Genomic DNA, 19,336 nt, shown 5'->3' with positions numbered 1-19,336 from the left:
CCCTAGCTGATAGAGGATTGCTAAATTTTGATCTGATTCAAGACTAACTGAGCAGAAAAATCAGTATAAAATCTGAGGAGTGTTTTGCTCGTTTTCTCCAAACAAAAATCATTGATCATTTTAGATAAGTCATCACCTTATGACATATCTAAATGTTTTTATAGATGTAAACATTCAAAAATCTTGAAAATTTACTTGCATACTAATGATTAATGATTGTAACCAGCAAAAACAATCCATTCTTTCCTCTAAAAACCAAGAAAGTAGGACAAATTAACATCAAAACACACAGAAAACACATGAGGGGGGTCAACTATGACAATTAATGGCTTGTTTAGTATATCCTTTAGCTGAATCTTCAACAGACCATTACAGACCATTTAGTTTTTTTCTTGAGCTGAAGGCATTTAAAGAAGGCACAAATTTAATGTAGTGAAACCACGAACAGTCACAGAAAAATGCTGTAAGACACTTACGGGAACGAGGAATTTTTTTATTTCTTCCAAGGCATGACTCATACGAGAATATGCTTCCCCAGGTGGAGCAAACACTTCAATTAATACATGAAGCTCATCACTCAAGTGCGCATATTTAGCTTCTCCACTTTTCCTCAGTTCTTCCTCCTATGAAAAAAGTTTTTTCTTTAGAACTGGGAATCCACTGATTTTGCATTGGTTTAACTTTTACAGAGAACACGACGAAAACACATAATGCAAACAGACTTTTACTACAATCCATTTAAAGATTTAAAAATCATTTTTGAGTGTTTGAATGGTAAAATTAGTGTAATTATTATATACAACAGATTTTAATCAGCACAGTGAAAAAATGCTAAATACTCTAAAACTGAGTAATGAAAAATTAACTCCATAAATGCAAAAGATGATTGGATCAGTTTGAATTTGAGCTGTTCACAGAAATAAAAAAAAAAAAAAAGATCCAGTTAGCCATTCTGGAGCATTTTAAACAATTCTATCATTCATGTATATATGTTTTTTAATTGATGAATACCCGTAGACTGCACATGTTAGTATTGCTAAAGTAAAGACTGCTCTGGCTTCATCTGAGACATGAGGTCTGAGTTATAGTCCCAGTTCTGATATTTGGTAACTATGCAGTCCTGTGTAAAACGGTTAAGATGATGGTTCATCTCACTTACATTTATTTTGACAGTCTTTGGTCTCAGTTTTCTATCAATTAAATGAGAGTAAGAATCCAAATTTATGTCAGAGCAATATTCTGAAACATCACCTCACTGTTTTATACAAGGCTTTGAGATAGCAAATGTAAACTATTATACACATTAATAGTAGTTACCCTACAAAAAGCAAAGGTGTAAAATAGTGATCAAGTTAATGTAATTGTCTATGACAACAAAATGCAAAATTTATCGTTACTATACAAAATAGCAATAAGAAATGCTGAAGACCTAATGAGTTTAAACATCAGTCTTCAAAATACTTTAAGAACTGTAACTTTGAAGAAAGTACATTTGTATATTTTCATTTTATAGATGGAAAACTTAATCAGAGAAAACAAGTAAACTAATTTGCTTAAAATTGGGTTAGAAGTTGCAGCTTCTTAGTATATACTCAGATTATTCTTTTGCAGCATGAAGATATCTAAGACATAAAAACTGCAAGAATGACAGCTGATACATTATTTATTGATAACAAAGTCAACAAACTTCATTAAAATATAAATCACATCTATTATTTTTCAAACACAGGCAAAAATAATATTTACGTTATTATTTTGTCATCGGTAACATGATTTTATAATCTATACTTCTCTCACAGGAAGATATGCATATGCTTGCATGGTTGAAACACTGGTAATGACATTTTTCTCTTCTCCATAAACACAGGGATTCTGAAAAGGCATCATTTTATAATCTTCCTAGGTTCAATGTATGCTTTCTTTTATGGTTCAGCAGGTATTTCTACAAGTGTTAGAAACAGCAAAATCCTCAGCATTTCTTCCTGAATATATCTAATGATGCTTTTTTTTTTTTATTTAACTCATAGAGTTAAATAATGAATTTTCACATGGTACCTCTTCCTCCAAGTGTGATATGTCAGAAAATATTTCTTTTATTGCAAGTGTGCTTGTTGTTAAAGGAGAGAGAAGCTCCTTCAGGAAAAATATCGAAGCGTAAGAACTCAAAGTCTATGTAAGCACTGTACAAAGATTTGCTTCCCTGAGCCAGTGAGAATGACTAAGCATGTGAGTTGCTCCAAAAGTAATGTAGCAGCTTAAACCTACTCATGTAGAAGTGAACCAAACTGTGGTAAGAACAACGCATGCTGAAAGCGTGATGGAACCACTGTAGAGAACTATCCTGAAAAAAATCAAAATACAGTTAAGGTAGTAAGTGTTATCAGGCACTGAATGTTATTAAAAAAAAAATACTTTGGATCAAATCAAAAGTTTTGATATATAACAAGAATAAAATTAATAGATTTCCCGGACTTCTGGGTCAGTGTTGGTAATCTCTCCTAATACTGACCCTCGTGTTAATAATATGCATATTCTTTACTATCAGGTGATTATCTTTAACTATGCCCTGGTTCAGCGCAGCACCCTCCAGACCCTGTCATCATTCTCTCCCTCTGTGCACCAACTCTCTTCATATCTCCGAAGTATATACAGCATTATGTTCCATGTCCCAAAACAGCTACTGTCTCAAGCTGTGCCTCAAACTTCCTTTGTCGTCACATGGTGTTGATCAGACACACCAACCTTAACCTGAGGTATGTTTCCATAACTCACTGTCTCATATAAGATAAGAGATATTTTGAAACATCTGTGGTATTTTTTAAGTTAGAATCATAGAATCATAGAACCCTTAGAGCTGGAAAGGATCTTTAAAGGTCATCTAGTCCAACCCCCCTGCAATGAACAGAGGCACCACAGCTAGATCAGGTTGCCCAGGGCCTGATCCAGTCTCACCTTGAATGTCTCTAGGGACGGAGTATTAACATCTCTGGGCAACCCGCTCCAGTGCCTCACCTGTACTTTACTGTAAAAGTCTTTTTCCTTATAACCAACCTAAATTTACCCTCTTTGAGCTTGCAGCCATTTCCCCTTAAAGTTATCTTGAGGGAAATTAAGAAGTTCCCCTAAGTTAAGTTCCAGTTGAACAAAGCAGGGAAAATGAATTATAAAACTCCTCAGCAGAAATTAGATGAATACTGACCTCTGCAAAGGCAAAGCAGTAGCAATATAAAGGCCAAGAAAAATAATTAATTATCTCTTGATGAGAAAACAGCCGTACAATTTTAGAAGTATATGTTCTGACCCTGACAGAGAATTTGTTTCTGACTGGAAGATGGACAAGTACATTTAATTAAAACAACTGGAAGGAGCAACCAGAATTTGTACAGTAAACAAAATTATGTGATCCAGATTGACGAATGAGAAGTAGCCTGATAAAATCAAAATGCCAGAATATCCAAGAATAAAAGGAAGAAAAACAAAACAAAACTGAAGCAGGAACTGAGGAAAGCACATAGATAAACTGCAGAAATACAAGTGGATCTTACAGTGTAACAAATACAGCCATAAAAAGAAACAAAGTGTATCTGAAGAACAATAAGAGAATTGCACTGTATTTCCTATCTGACAAGAACTTGCAAATAAAAGCACAGAGCAGAAAACAGACAAAGCTGAAAATCACAGCACTGTTGCTGGAGAAGAGCTGTTCCTAAGATCAATGGACAATGCTGCAGAAGAAAATTAATGAGCATGAAGTTTCACCAAAATGCAAAGCAATTAATTTTTAATCTGGACATAAATGCAAAACCTAAGATGTCTGCAATGCCGATACCAGAAACAGTAATAACTGAGCTCTAGAGAAGAGTAAATCAGAACAGATATAATGTCTCAGTGTTTCGGAGTTCAAAATCATTCAGATCGTAGGTCCTAGAGAGAAGAAAGCAGAGAAAAACACTGAAGAAAAATCTGAGAATAGAAAGGAATTTGAGAATAGGGAAAGGATTCAGCAGAGTATAAAATGAAGCTAAATGCTCAGCCATCCCTTGAGTCTTATTTTTAGAGAAGTAGTTTTCAGTCCAGGTCAAGGAATAAAGAAGATGGATATAGTCAGGACATGAGAGTTTGCACAGCAGAGCTTAAAGAGTAGGTGTACTCCTATCACATTACAGCATCTGCAGATACAGACACCCTGTAAGTAAATACAGGTGTATAAAAAAAGATCATTGCTTATAATAGAGGAATTCTTTATGAGATATGCAGAGATTTGTGCATATTGTGATATTTCCCAATATATTTCTTAATGAAATAAAACATCTTAATGGCAAAGAGGTGCTAACTTGTATGTAGATTATATTGTTTTTAGTTAGTTGATGGGGAAATCATAGATAGATCAATAGAAGAATGGGACAACAAAATGTCCATTGAATCACTATGGGAAAAGCCAGAACACCTCGGGAAATGTTAGATGAACAAAAATTTTTCGTAATCTGTGCAAAGGAAATAAACTTGTAGAAGAAAAGTTAACACATTTAAGTGGTATGTGCCAAAAAGGAGATCACGAGTAGTCACTATCATGACCAACAAGACATAATCTACATATAAATTATGTGCCAGAAAGCTGATAGTGGCAAGAGAGTTCACAAACCTACAGATACACCTATGCTTGCTCAAAATTAAGCTAGAGATGAAATAACTATAAAACTAAATGGGATAAAGATGCTCAATGAATGCAACCAATGAATTTGAACAGAAAGTTTGAAAAGCCCATGCAGGAAATCAAGAGACCCAACAGAAATGCACAACTGCCATATTTAAAGATGGTTCCTACTAAGATTATTTTTATTTTAATAGTTATGATCACAACCAGGAACCACTGTATTCAGGGTGGATTCAGATTCTGGAAGAAGACTTGCTCTTAATGAGAGTACAAAATGTCATGTTTTTATTTATGCAAGGCTAATTACCAATTTGTTGCGTGCAAGCTATAAAGTAGATTGAACTTCCACTACACTGTGAGCAAAAAAAATATCTGCAGTCTTTTTTTTTCCTTCATCATAGTAGAATGGTAAAAGTCTAATCAAAGAATTGTTAGTACTCTAATTCCATACAAACTCTTGCAGCTGAAAGTACGTGCAGATAAAATGATGAACACACAAGCTTTCTATTGCCTACTCTGTTCCCTGGTGTTATGCTCCCCCATCCACTGCTTCTGGATCCAAAGGCAGAGATATGGGTAGATAGTGGGGGACATTAATGTGAGTAGAGAAGGCATAGATTTGTTTACACTGGTCGGAAGAAAACTTTTTTTTTTCCCTTTGCTATCATTCTCACTTTTTTTGAGATCACTTATCTACTTTTATAGCATTTTTCTAGTTTTATTTATTTTATTGTTAAGAAGTTATCTATTTTTTTATAAATTTTAATCCTATTTTTAGAGACAGAGGGAAGTCAGAAGGATCGTGAGGCCCCGCTTTCACGGTCTGTATTCATACTGAAAATCAAGATCAAGCGAGCTTTTGCCCTTCTGCTCCACACAAGAATTGATACAAACGTTGTAGACACTAGAGTTTGTCGTATGGTTTAGTTAATTCAGCAACATTATAGACACTAGAAAGTTTGTCGTATGGTTTAGCTAATTCAGCAAGCTGACTAATATTAAATTATCAATCATGCTGAACATTTGATTATCTGTATTCATGTTAAGAATTCAGAGGGTTCTGTATGCTGACAAAAATAGTAGAATTTTAAAATACCTGATTATCCAGCTAATAATCATCTTGATCTCCATGAATTATACTCCACAATTTCAAAAGCTGTGTGTAATCAAAACGCATTGTTTTTTCAAATATACAAACAGGATAATTAAATGAAATATCTCTATCCTTTTTTTTTCTCTGTCATTTATGATAATTTCAACTGGTTCTCTTAGACTGCATTTTTAAAAAGTGGAATATATGGATAAAACATTCATATCTTAAGATTTGCAAAATACATTCTGTCTTTAAGTATAGGGACATATGTGAACAGAATTTTTTTGAAGTTCTCAGCGAATTCATTTGCAGTGCATTATATTATTAGATTATCAAACTGAAATACAAGTCAACTCCAGCTGTACAATAGTTCAGTGCTTTGTGCTTTATAAGGAGCTTTTTTTTGGTTACATGAAGGAAATAACTGAAAGAGTATTTTTACCATACAGAAAATTCGGTAAGGAAAAATCAGTGCCTAATCTATTTTATGTAGAACCAGAGTGAACAACTTTTACTGTATTACCTAGGAGCAAATAATCAGGGGTCTAGCATGTGCTCTTATCTTTGACTATAAAAGAAACTGAAGTTTCAGTTTGGGAATTCATTTATTCATATATTTTGAATCAATTTAATGATGAAAGAGCTACATACACACTTATAGGTAACTACCTGCTTAATCACCCATCTAATGAAGGATGCTTCCTGAAATACAAGCACGGAGAACAAATCCACTGAAGCACATAGGCAGTAGTTTGGTGTACTGATGATGTCTACATGCATAGATATAGCAAGCCTTTCCTGATCTTACTGCATAACCTACTCACTTAGCTCACAGCTAAAAAGAACTTAAAAGCCCAGGATTTAAACTTAATTTTGATCCTAAACCCTGGATTGTGGCCATCTGAACTCCCTGTCAGTCGTTTTCCAGCCTATAGAAGCCAGTGTTTACAACAGTAATATTCCGTAGATGCAGAAGTTTCTGACCAGCCACACCTCATTAGAGTAATGGAAATCTCATACTTACTCCATGCTTAAGCTTCTTTGGCATTCAAAAACTAGTGAGGAACTAAATAAGATAGATGCCCTGAATATACTCTAACAAAAAAAAAGTGGAACTGCTGCCTTACTGAGACAGCAGTTGGACTGCTCATCAAGTTAGGCGATAGTTGTCCATTGTAGGAAAGTTACTAGAGGAATGCTGCAAGAACCATTCTGGGACACAAGCTCTTAAACAGTATATAAACGATCTAGAAAATGAGTTGAACAGTAATGAAAGTTGTGAACTGCTTTCTAGAGTGCTCTGTGTGCTCTATTAGGAACTCTAGATATATAATTTCTAGAGGCTGATCTTGGAGACGTTACAAAGTTCTCCAGAAACAATGGTTCAGTGTCAAATAGCAATTAACAAGATATCCTCTTCTCGGAGGAAAATAAATTAAACAGCACAGGATTATGACAGTGTTATTCTGTCTCATTTGGAAATGTGATTGCATCTAGCTAGGTGTGATGTGTTGTATACCTAAAGAATGAAAGCATTTGCAAATCTAAGCTGTTTTGTCCTATGTATAATTGCTTGCTGATGCGCTAGGTGAATCTTTTTTTTCTTATTAAAGAACACCTATAACATAGATGCGTACACTTAAGGCAGTGTCAAATATAGAACTCATTTCTAATAATGTTTCTCACAATGCCGCACATTTTGTTTAAAAGATGATATTACTAATTAGTATTCAAATGAGCTCAATGTAGTATTACAAGTGCTTCATCTAGAAAGTAATGTAACACTTCAGTGGCTCTGATTGCTCATTATAATCATAGCTGAGAGAGTGCACAGGAGATCTATTTACAGCTGCTTCCAGTTGCAAATCCGGGTATCATGACTGTTGCAAGGCATGCAGAGAAATACTGCAGCCTTTGTTTCTCTGGTCCCACTGTCTTGCCTGCAGCTTTTTTTTTTGAAGGATAATGTTGTTGAGAGCACCCCTCTGAAACTCAGCTGGGAAGCTTGTGGAATTAGATGCTCTTAAAGATGATCCTCTTTAACTCTTCTATGTTTTTTTTTCTAGGGAATGTCCACTGTTGACCAGGTTTCCACATTAACACTTTACACTCTGGAATGCAATGGTAATGTGATGCAGAGATCCCTCACTAAACACTTGGAAAGAGCTTTGCATCTGGGCAACCTGATCCAGCTGTGGTGTCGCTGTTCATTGCAAGGCAGTTGGACTAGGTGGCCCTCAGAGGTTCCTTCCAACTCAGGATTTTATGATTCTATGATTCTATGATCTCTAGGAATCCCTGTTTTTACTGAGTATATTAAAACTTTTTTTTTTTTTTTTTTTTTTTTTTTTTTTGTAATGAATGCAATGTCAGCTTTCTGATATGGATATACACAAAGGTGAGGCTTTTCACTTTCTTAGGGGTGCCTCCTTATGAGTGAAATTCAGAGGTACTTTTGTTGGCACACTAGCTATTTTCACTTGATTTGCCATAGTAGCTGAGGCAGGAGAACAGGGAGGGTTTTGATCCCAACAGTTTAAATACCTGTCTGATAAGCTGCATTATAAAGTGCATTTTCATGCAATTGCCAATAATTATTTATGAAAGCCTTGATAAACCACAGTTTTGAAAATGAAGATAGCAAGAGTATTTGAGGATCCTACCACCAAGTACAGAGAAAACTATTTTCTATTTCTCCTTCATTATCATGCAATGATGCTGAAAGCACATGAGTGGAGGTCACCCACACTGGTGGAGGGAGCCAGACCTCTGAAAAATGATGGAGGAAAAGAAATTTCATAAATAATAATGTGTCTAATAGCAATAATGCAGATAGAAATGGTTAAATATCTGAATTTGTTCCAAAAACATACAAAGTATTTCAAATAACAGGAAAATGAAAACACCTGAACAATCAACCAGTAGGTTGAATTTTTTTTCACAAGCATATTCTATTTCTGATTTGGAATTTTAATGTCATGCAAATGAGACATTTCATGTCACATGTCATAGTTGTACACAAATTTGAAAGTTTCACCTGCTTTTTCTTTCCCAGTATGATTATGCTTTGCATAATGACAAAGGAAACAAACACAATTTCAGTGGTAAAATTACTTTTTCCTCTATTATTCAGAAAATCTAACTACTCACATTACATTAATTTAGACAAATAAATTTTAGTGACAGTGCAAGTACTTGGATAATTTCTCACAAAGGTGTCACAAGGAGTTAATAGATGAATCTGTTATAGTAATATTACATATATTATGATTTTATGTCTGACAGTAGCTGAACTTAAGTAAAATTGCTTGCAAATAGATTCTCAGTCATCTCAGCTATGATGGTGATTCTCCTCTGCAAAGATGGAAGAACTCATTTTCTAATTTTCTCATAATGGAAAATTGTACAGATATTAGTTCAATATAACCTGAAAATGAGTCTAAGACTAAAAAATCTGATTTTTTAATGAGTAGTGATTAGAGCAGTTCTAATACTAATTCACTAGGTGGTTCCTTTTCACCAAATGTGCAAAGTACTGAGATGATGGAAAATTCAGGTAACATTCAACTCCCTGGCAAAGCAGCCTGAACCTGACCTGAACTTTGAACCATGAGAGAGTGACTTAAGAATGTACTACTCCTAAAGAACTAGTAAAGAAGTCATACTTACCTCTGACAAGTTTGTTATTTTAATATAACTTGAACAAGGGGCAAGGATGATGGTAATATTTGAGTGAGCCTGTGACTCCAACAAGAACTCCAGTAATCTTTATAGCCAATTTTAGAATATGTGACCTGATTATGTCAGGTCAGAGCCAGCTCCAGCTGCTCCAAAATGGACCCACTGCTGCCAGAGCTGAGCAACACCAGGTGTGTCTCTGGGAGACCAGATTTAAGACGGGGAAAAACTGCTGCACAACGGCAGCTGGGAGAAGGGAATGAGAAATGGGAGAGAAGCAGCCACCAAGGTCATTGCAGAAGGAGGGCAGGAGATGTCCCAGGCATGGAGAAGAAGCTCCCTGAAGCCCAAGAGAAGCCCACAGTCAAGAAGGCTGCATCCCTGCAGCCTATGGGCACCACATGGAGCAGATCTTCCTGTGTAGCCACAAAGGAGCCCACGGTGCAGCAGTGGATGAGGCCTGAAGGCTGCAGCCCATGGATACACCTGCAGGAACAGCCTGGGTCGGAGCTGCAGCCTGAGGAGAATGGCCCATGGTGGGGCAGGAGGGCTGGGGGAGCTGCTGCCTGTGGGGACAGTGCTGGAGCAGTGCTGGAAGGTACAGAGCCGTGTACCGGGGGTGCTGCAGCCTGGGGGAAGCCCAAATGGGATCACTGGGGAAAGATGGCATCCCATTGGAGGGACCTGCATGGAACAGGGGCAGAGAGCGACCATGGAGGAGTGACAGAGATTAAGCGTTATGGATTGTTTTTAGTTTGCTTTTGGTTCTTACTGCCCCAAACTTATTATCACTATGGTGAGTCTATTTCGCTTGTGATGGTTAATTGGTGAGTGATCTCTCTGTTCTTATCTCAACCCAATATAACCTTATGCTATTCTCTCCCTGGTGTTCTTTTGAGGTTGGGGAATGAGAGAGCAGTGTGGTGGTGCTGAATGGCCCATCAGAGTGAAAATACAAAAGTTAAAAAGATCAAGGATACTGCATCTTCACTGGAAGGAAAAGTGACCCCTTTGGCAATTTACACAAAAATCAAAGTATCTTGACGTTCATCTGTCTTTTCAAAAATTGCCCCAGTAACAAGAGGAAACCACACTGAGCAGAAAGTCTGGAATGACTGCCTGCAAAAACTATAATAAAACCTGTGTGAGCTTAATTTCTCTGGCAGAAATGCCATTTCACCACTATATATTTGTTCTGTTCACGTTGCATTTGCCAGCTGCAAAATACTGTCTGATACATCAGTTTTTATACTGAAAGACTGAGAACGGAATAGAAAGAAGCCTGTTGGGTGACAAGGATTTTCCCCTGGGAAATCCCACACTGTGAACATTAGGCCATTCCTTAGATTTCCAAAGGAAACACCAGATGTGCATTCATTTAAAAGGAGCTTATCCATAGCTGAAGAGGCCACTGGTACTAAGCTGGCTTGGCCAAGATTCCAGAGAAAACATCCTACAACATCCCTCCTAAAAACTCCCAGAGCACTGTCCCTGCTACCCTCTCCAGTATACTCCCCATCTCCCATGAGCACTCTGATTGGCTCCAAATCCATCACAAACATCAAACAAACATAAAATTGTAACAGCAAAATTCTGTTTAAAGCCGATCACTGTACTCCAGAAAAGGTTAAGTACCAGCAATCTTCAAAGAGTCAGATAATTTTACTGCACTAAAAATTAATATTCATTTTGTACTTAATTATTATCAGCCAGATCATCCTTGGCAATTTAAAGTACTCCTCCAAACCCCTCTGTGCTTTCAGATTTATGCTAGAAGATATAACCTTGTGCACAGCCTTTGAGTGTCGCAAAACTTTCATTCTACGGTAGCCACATTTCAGATAATGATAAAATATGCAGATTACATTAATCAATTATAGTCAATTCTGCTTAATGTCACCATCAGTTTACTGCAAAATTTCTTTCTATTAAAAGCATTTTCCCAGGAAACACTGTAACTTGCCTCTGGCTGAAAATGAAGCATTGCATTTGATTTCCAGTTCTTTAGTGCTTTAGCACCTGTGGTCTCCCTTGTCGCTCATTTTCAGTATCAGTACAAATGAATGTAAAATAAAATTGAACAGCAGCCCTGTTTATGACAGATTTTTTCCATAGCTCTGAGACAAAAGATGAGATTGTTTTTATTGTTGTATGAGCATCCTAAAATGTTCTGACTGATATTAAATGCTGAAAAAGCCGCAGTTCTTTTCCTTTCTTCCTTTCTCTTCTAAATTGGCAAGCAGTTAAAATATAAATCCTAAATTGAGAATGTGTGCACCATTAGAGCTTTGACTCCTAACAAACTTTTTGTTGTTGTTGTTGTTGGTTTTGTTGGAGGGGAGGCCTCCTTTTGTTATAGTTTGTGCCCACTGCCTCTTGTCCTTTCTCTAGGTAGCACAATGAAATACAATGGGTAGGTTAAGCTTAAGTGGTTTTATCTGGACACCTGGGAGGAATATAGGAATGTTGCCAGGGCATGCAGGAATGCAACAAGGAAGGCTGAGGACCACTTGGAATTAAATCTGGTGAGGGAGGTCAAGGATCTAGCAGAAATGATTGCCAAGTCACTTTCTGTCATCAAGGAGATGGAGGTCAAGGACAGTGGGAGAGGTGCCTGAGGACAAAAGGAAAGCCAGTGTCATTCCAGTCTTTATAAAGGGCAAGAAGGAGGAGCCAGAAAATTACAAGCCAGTCAAGCCTCACTTCCATCCCTGGGAATATGATGGAGCAGCTTATTCTGGATGTCATCTCCAAGGAAGTGGAAGAAAAGGAAGTTATCAGAAGTAGTCAGCATGGATTCACCAAGGAGAAATTATCCTTGACCAATCTAATAGCTCTCTATAATGTCATGACCAGCTCAGAAGATGAAGGGACAGCAATGGATGTTGTGTACCTTGACCTTAAGCAAGGTATTTGATACAGTCTCCAATAACTTTCTTGTAAGTAAGATTAGGAATTGTGAGACAAATGACTGGACAACAGTGAGGTGGATTGAGAACTGGCTGGCTGGCAGAGCTCAGACAGCTGTGATCAATGACACAGAGTTTAGTTGGAGATCCGCAGCTAGCAGCATTCCCTACTGGTCAGTATTGGGGCTGGTCTTGTCCAATGTCTTCATCAGTGATCTGGCGGAAGGGATAGAATGTACCCTCAGTGAATCCGCTGATGATACAAAGCTGGAAGGAGTGGCTGACATACCAGAAAGCTGTGCCGCCATTCAGCAAGGCTTTAGCATTCTGGAGAACTAGGTGGGGAGGAATCTTATGAGGTTCAATAATTGCAAGTGTATAGTCCTACACTGGGAGAGGAATAAACGCATACATCAGCAGAGGTTAGACTTGCTGGAAAGAAGTTCTGCAGTGAAGAACTTAAATGTCCTGGTGGACAGCAGGTTGGCCATAAGCCAGCAGTGTGCTCTCGTGGCCAAGAAGGCCAGTAGCAACCTGGGGTGCATTAAAAAGAGTGTGTCTGGCAGGTCAAGGGAGGTGATCGTTCCCCTCTACTCTGCCGTGGTGAAGCCACATCTGGAATATTCTGTCCAGTTCTAGGGTCCCCTGTTCAAGAAAGACAGGGAACTTCTAGAGAGAGTCCAGTGGAGAGCTACAAAGATTACCAGAGGCCTGGAGTATCTCATTTATTGGGAAAGGCTGAGAGACCTGGGTCTGTTCAGTCTGGAGGAGAGAAGACTCAGGGAAGATCTTATCAATGCTTATAAATATCTAATTGGTGGGTGTCGAGTGGATGGGGCCAGGATCTTTTTGGTGGTGTCCAGCAATAGGACAAAGCACAAACTGGAACACAGGAAGTTCCACACAAACATGAAGAAAAACATCTTTACTTTGAGGGTGATAGAGCACTGGGGAACAGGCTGCTCAGAGAGGCTGTGGACTTCTCTGGAGATATTCAAAACCCACCTGAACTCTTTCCTGCGTATCCTACTTTAGGGAACCTACTTCAGCAGTGGCGTTGAACTAGGCGGTCTCCAGAGGTCCTTTCCAGTGCCCATGATTCTGTGATTTCTGAACATTCAGGATGTGGTGGATGTATTAATATAAAGTACTAATCATTAATCTTAAATATAAAGGATTTTCTTTTGTTTTATAACATCCTTCAAAACAAAATAAAACCAAACCAACCAAGCAAAACAACAACAACGAAAAAACTAACAAAAAAACAAACAAAAACCAAGCAAACAAATGAAAAAAAACAGGCAAATATATACCAGAAATACTGTTCAAAAACAATGAAACAATTGAGCACCGCTTACTTGCTGGACAGACCACAAAGGATCAGTGCAGAAACAACTTCCAAGTTTAAATAAATCATCACATTTGACAGTACAAGAGCCTGTGAATTCTGACTAGTTTTGTAATCTATCCATGCAAAATTCTTTGAGCCACCACCTGCTGTTTCTATCAGTTTTTGAATCTAAACACAGCATGCACACAGAGTTTTAATTCAGACTCAGTCATCTGCACTGAAAAATCAAAATACTCTGGTTCTGGATTTGAAAACCCACATCCTTTAAGTATTCAACACTATTTTTGTCAACAATGGAATTGAAATATATCAATGAAACGTTTGGGCACAGCAGTCTCCTTAACTTTTCCAATGAATTCATTACAATGCTCATCTAAATGCTATGTTTTTCTCTTGTTTTTTTTCAATAGACTCATTGGTATTTTATTTTTCTGATTTCCATTCATTTCCTTCTACCCTGATCGGGCAAAAATATTCGAACAACATAAACTTTGGAGAATCTTTTATCTGTTTCTCAACTGTATGCATAAAGAGGTGATTTGAAAACAGAATTTTTCTTTTCCTTACTCACAGAAATTCAGCTTTCACTTTCAAAAGAAAGAGAGATGGAGATTTTGGGCTCTATGGAAAGTTTGCATTTAAAAGTCTGCAGTAATGAAGGCAGAAAATCACAGCTGTTTAAATGTTCTTCTCTCTTTTGGTATGTAGTCTACTCAGCCTTGTGTAAGCTACCTGAAGGCCTGTTTAATTAGTATCTTCCATTACTGTAAGATGTTTGTTGTTGATTTTCAGCTACCAGTGGATTGGCAAAAGGATGTGACTGTGTTCTGGGTAACAGTGGTTCTATCATTTGATACAAGAATTAACTTAGTTCTGAGTTCTATTCCAGTTTCTGGCAAGTTGAAAAACTGCAAGATATTGATCAAGCACAACTATCAGGTTGTGCAATGTTGTTTTATTAACATTTGGCTCTTTACCATGCAAATAGGTTGATGTCCACACAAGTATTCCATCAGAACCCTATGGTGGTCTTGAAGAGTTAGCTGGAGATCAAAACACTAACTGACATACGAGACACTGAGCCATCAGTAGATAGTTCCAGTAAAACTTGGTAGAACAACTAAAAGAGATGTCCAAAAAATTTATTCAGTGCTGGAGAAAACTTTTGTCTATGGCTACTGGATCTGATGGGCACACTCAATGCCAATTATGTCAATGTGAAAGGAGCCTGTTTGGAGCAACAGTCTTTAAAAGAAAGCTTGGTTTTCTGAACCAGAAAATTGCTATTTCCTATTGTGTTCTGTTAAATAGTATGTACTACATTATTTATGAACACACTTCCTCTAGAAGAAACAGAGAGGCCTTTCATTATCTAACAAAGCAGCACCAGTAACAAGGCCAAAAATTACTTGGAGAGCGCTTCTCATTGCTGACAGTGTGATGCTAGACAAGTTTAAGAAGTAGCTATGAAATATCCATATAAAGTCACAATACCACTTCAAAACCTTGACTTCCTCATTATTTTAAAAAGCTTAAGACACTTTTTAGAATGATCTTCTATTTGAATAAGCTTTTCTGCCCTTTGTAGTCTAGCATAGTTCCACTGAATATGATGTCACAGATCTTCATAAGGTATAACTATGTTTGACAGCTAAACCTATACACTTGCCTTTGTGCTTTCCTTCTGAAAAAATCAAGTTTTAAGCTCTAGTGTCATAAAAGTTGTTTTGACTTGAAAATGAAAGATGTAAGACAAAGACACACTGAGCTGTGTCATGTGCTCAAGGTCCCAAAGAGAAGTTCAGGCTGCACTCCCATGCATCGGCTGGCTTCTGAAAGCAGCTGAAAACTGTAAGAATAAGCACATACCTCTTTTCAGAGTGACCAGAACCCACAACTCATCCTTCCAGGAGTGACCTTTTCACTTGGCTAAGGAGGATGTGTACAGATTCTGTGCCCTGTCCATTGTCTGAGATGAACACATGTACATCAGCTGCATACACCAAAGAGTTCTGTGGTGAGGTAGATGTATTGGCTTAGGCTTAGCACAGTGCTAACATGCTTTCCACTTATTTGTTTCCACTGAGTGGAACTGGCATGCTTCTTGGGAAAAGAAATCCCCACATCCATTCTCAATCTTCTTGTGTCTGTTCCATTCCAAAAGTATTGCATCCCTTCTTTCAAAGTGACCCAAAATAAGAAACAAAACAAAACAAAACCCTCACTTTTCGAAGGGACACTTCTAGTTTATGGCTAAAAGTCTCTTCTAAAAATACACAACTGTTAATTCACCCACCACAGTCAAATTGCAGCCAAGCATCCCCAAAGGCCACTGCTCTTTTCATTCAGTGGGTACGTATTCCATCAAAGATAATGCAGTATCTAAAGTTCAACCAGATATAAATACTAGCTGTGAAATCCCACATCAGGTATGACTTCAGACATTTTAGTGTGCCCACTTTTGTCTTTCATCTGGCTTTATGCACAGTACCAGGTCCTTTACTAAGACTGGAAAAACACATTACAGATTAGGTTATGTTAATTTTCCTTTGGAGGCCTGTGCTGCCTTTTCCATTAATTGCAGACAAATCTTATGCTCCTGAATTAAGTGCCCTCAATCACTCTGCTGTGACTGGACGACTACTTTTCGAAAAATAAAGCAGGATATGTTCCTTAAAGCATGCACTCTGAAAATGGACTTATACTGTCACTACCAATTTAATCCATCTGGGGAAACAGAGTGAGATTAAGGAGTGAGCAGAAAGTGGCTCCATTAGAGCCATTCAGGCAACTGGCAATGTCTACTCTGTGGCCGTGAATTGGCTATGAATTAGTAAAAACATTAGAAATTGCAAATGATATGTGTTACATTTCAGGCTCTACCACAACTTGAATTATTTTCATTTTGAATATACTAGTTGGGCTGAATTTTAATTAAATGAAAAAGATCTGTAAGCCAAAAAGATCTAAATACAGAGGCAACAGAGAGAAATCACAAAGCCCAGAAGCAAAATGTGTTATATCCTCTGCATTATTCACAGTTACATTCACTGCAGGTTTGGGATCAAAATGCTTAATGTATTAACGCTCTGCTAGCAATCCTTGAAAACATTTGTACACACTATCATAGGACTAAAAGGACTTATGCAATGCTTTACAAAGCTTACACAGATAAGGTGAGTACACTACTTTTCTTACTCAAATCCCTATGTTCCATTTCATAGGTACTGCATCTCTTAAAACATATCTACAAAGCAAATGCAACACTGAAGTTAAGTGGCACGGGAAAATATAACTGTCAGTACTCAGGACTGGAAAAGATACATATTTTACTACACAAATTGAATTCATAAACATGTAACTTAGGAATACCGGAACTCTCACAAACATATCTTATTAAATGTATTAAAATCTTTTTGATATTATTCTTAGTTTCTGAATATTTGTCATTTGGTTCTGTGTAAACTGTACCATACGATCAAGAAAAGCAACATTTTTATTTGGATCATTTCTTGATTTTTTCCTGGGATACACACTCAGCTTTTTCCTTCTATCCTATCCTCACATGTTGTATGCGAGTAAGTGGTGGTTTGTATAATCTAGCTTCATGTTTCTAAACCAAATAATACATGAAAAGAGTTGCTCAACGGACTCTTTGCTGTGAAATTTGCTTGTTGTGAAGTGAGATATATTAAATAAAAAATTATTCCTTGAAAGCTTTTACTGCAGCCAATGGGTGAGTTTAGGATTCAAGCTGGACTAGGTACAAAGAAAAATGATTGGGATGCTCAGCAATATTTGGAATCTGTTTTAGGAGAATAAACTAAAATAGCTTGGGCTTTGTTGCTTAGCCAAAGCTAAAACTTAGCAGGCACATATGTTCTGTCTAAAAAAAAAAAAAAGGAAAAAAAAAACTTTGAGAAAGGAAAATAAAATTCATGGACTAAATTTCTGTTAGACAGTATTTTGTCTGGAGACAGCTTTCAGATGGCAGTAATGGGAGCAAAACTCTTACAATGTGCTTAATTAGGTCATTAAAATAGATTGGTGATATAATTGCAGAGCACAAGCAGCAAGTTCCCTTCTACAGCAGAGAAGCGCAATCTTCTGAGGAAGAGTTATGCTCAGTCTCAGCCTCCATCCTTCTTTGGATTAGCACTTACTTAAGCATTAAACATAAACTGAAGCTTCAGTGATTTTCTGGAATATTCACATATTCTGTTGCTTACCAAGACAGATAGAAAAAAAGTGTATCTGCTTTCAGGCTAATGTATGAGATAGTTACTGTATTATTTCTTTAAGAAGCAGGGCATTCCCAAAGTGCTTGTAATTGTAGTTTGATTATTATTGACATGTGGACTGCTTAAATAAGAAATGCTTTTGTTAGGAAAAATAAATAAATATCAGAAAGATTAATTTGTTCTGGATTTTCCCAAAATATCTGTATGGTTATTTCTTCATGTATTATTACTTTGTCCAAAATACATGAAATATATATCTACTCTGCTGAGATTGTTGATTTCTCATCAGCTCAAAGGAAAGAGCAAAGGAGCAAAATGAATTATATTACAGCAACAATATTAAGACATAAAAAGGTGGAGTTAAAATGGAGAATGAGAAACTAATAGGATCTTGTGATTGATGCCTATAATTATTGAAATTAATGTTAATATTAGAAGTAAACTATATGTGCTGCATGAAGGTGTACACACTAGAGGTATAGACATTTAATAGTTTGCTTTTTGTTCAGTACAGGACTTGAGCTTGGGCTTCCTTGGTCTGTTTTCACACCTCCTGTAACAGAATTCCTCCTGTCCAGCATGCCCAATTCCAAGTCAGAGCACTGCGGTTCAGTTTGTTAACCTGTGCCAGTGATCAGAGGCATGCAGTGATCTCAGACATGCCACAATGACAAAACCACTGTGTATGTGCTGTACAGATCATTCTCACTTCTGACTCAAAATGAATCTGTAAAGTGGATGCACTCTCCCTAACCAAACATAAAGTGGACTTAATAGGCGTTTTAACAGCTTATGCACTTGCTCGTGAGTGCTTTGCTGAATTGCAATTCTGCACCAATTATTTTGCTACCTAATTTCTCAAATGTCCGTCGCATTTTCTATGTTTCTAGTTCAGCAAAGCTGGCAGTTTTCTGGCATTAGAAAATCTTTCTTTTAATTAGAAGATTACAGTAATTACTACATTATTCAGATGAAGTCTAATACTCTTATTTTATGTTGTACTCTAGTATGTATGAAATAAAATTGAATTAAGCTACGACAAGCCTAATTCTGTAACCTGCAAACTTATTCAAGGCCATTGCCCTTCACCACTGTATAGACCAAGAAAACTCCTTGGCAGGAATAAGGTTGCATGGTATGAAGGTTAACAAAAAAAGTGTTCATTTTATTTGCTCGATTCAGGAGCAGCAAGCTTATCTTTAGTCTTGTTAGTCATGATTTCCAACATGAAACAAAACCACATGAAATGGCCTAATTTTCAAGTGGATTATATCAGGACATCAAATATTATGCTGTTCTATATGCCATGAGTTACATTTTATAATATTTTTTTCATTATATTTTTACATACATAAAGATATCCATTGTTAGAAAATAAACAATGAAAATATGGAGAATATGGTTTGCACA

The 19,336-nt window shown here is 37.0% G+C and overlaps 1 protein-coding gene across 5 annotated transcripts in view; it reads right to left on the bottom strand.

The window, feature by feature from the left end:
• The window catches only part of KHDRBS2 (KH RNA binding domain containing, signal transduction associated 2), a 342,378-nt gene that overhangs the window by 188,534 nt on the left and 134,508 nt on the right, over positions 1 to 19,336 (bottom strand). For all 5 annotated transcript variants that reach the window (XR_016464481.1, XR_016464482.1, XR_016464483.1 and 2 more), the window contains exon 4: positions 477 to 623. Coding sequence is in view for 2 of the 5 variants with exons in the window: in XM_090136217.1 (XP_089992343.1) it covers positions 477 to 623 (147 nt within the window). In the remaining 3 variants the exon portion in view is untranslated. The remainder of the gene's footprint in view (positions 1 to 476; positions 624 to 19,336) is intronic.

This window comes from Phasianus colchicus, chromosome 2 (assembly GCF_987193195.1).
Source record: "Phasianus colchicus chromosome 2, bPhaCol1.hap1.1, whole genome shotgun sequence".
NCBI classification, from domain to species: domain Eukaryota; kingdom Metazoa; phylum Chordata; class Aves; order Galliformes; family Phasianidae; genus Phasianus; species Phasianus colchicus.
The sequence above is the reverse complement of the archived record's forward strand: the minus strand, read 5'-3'. Positions and strand labels throughout refer to the sequence as shown.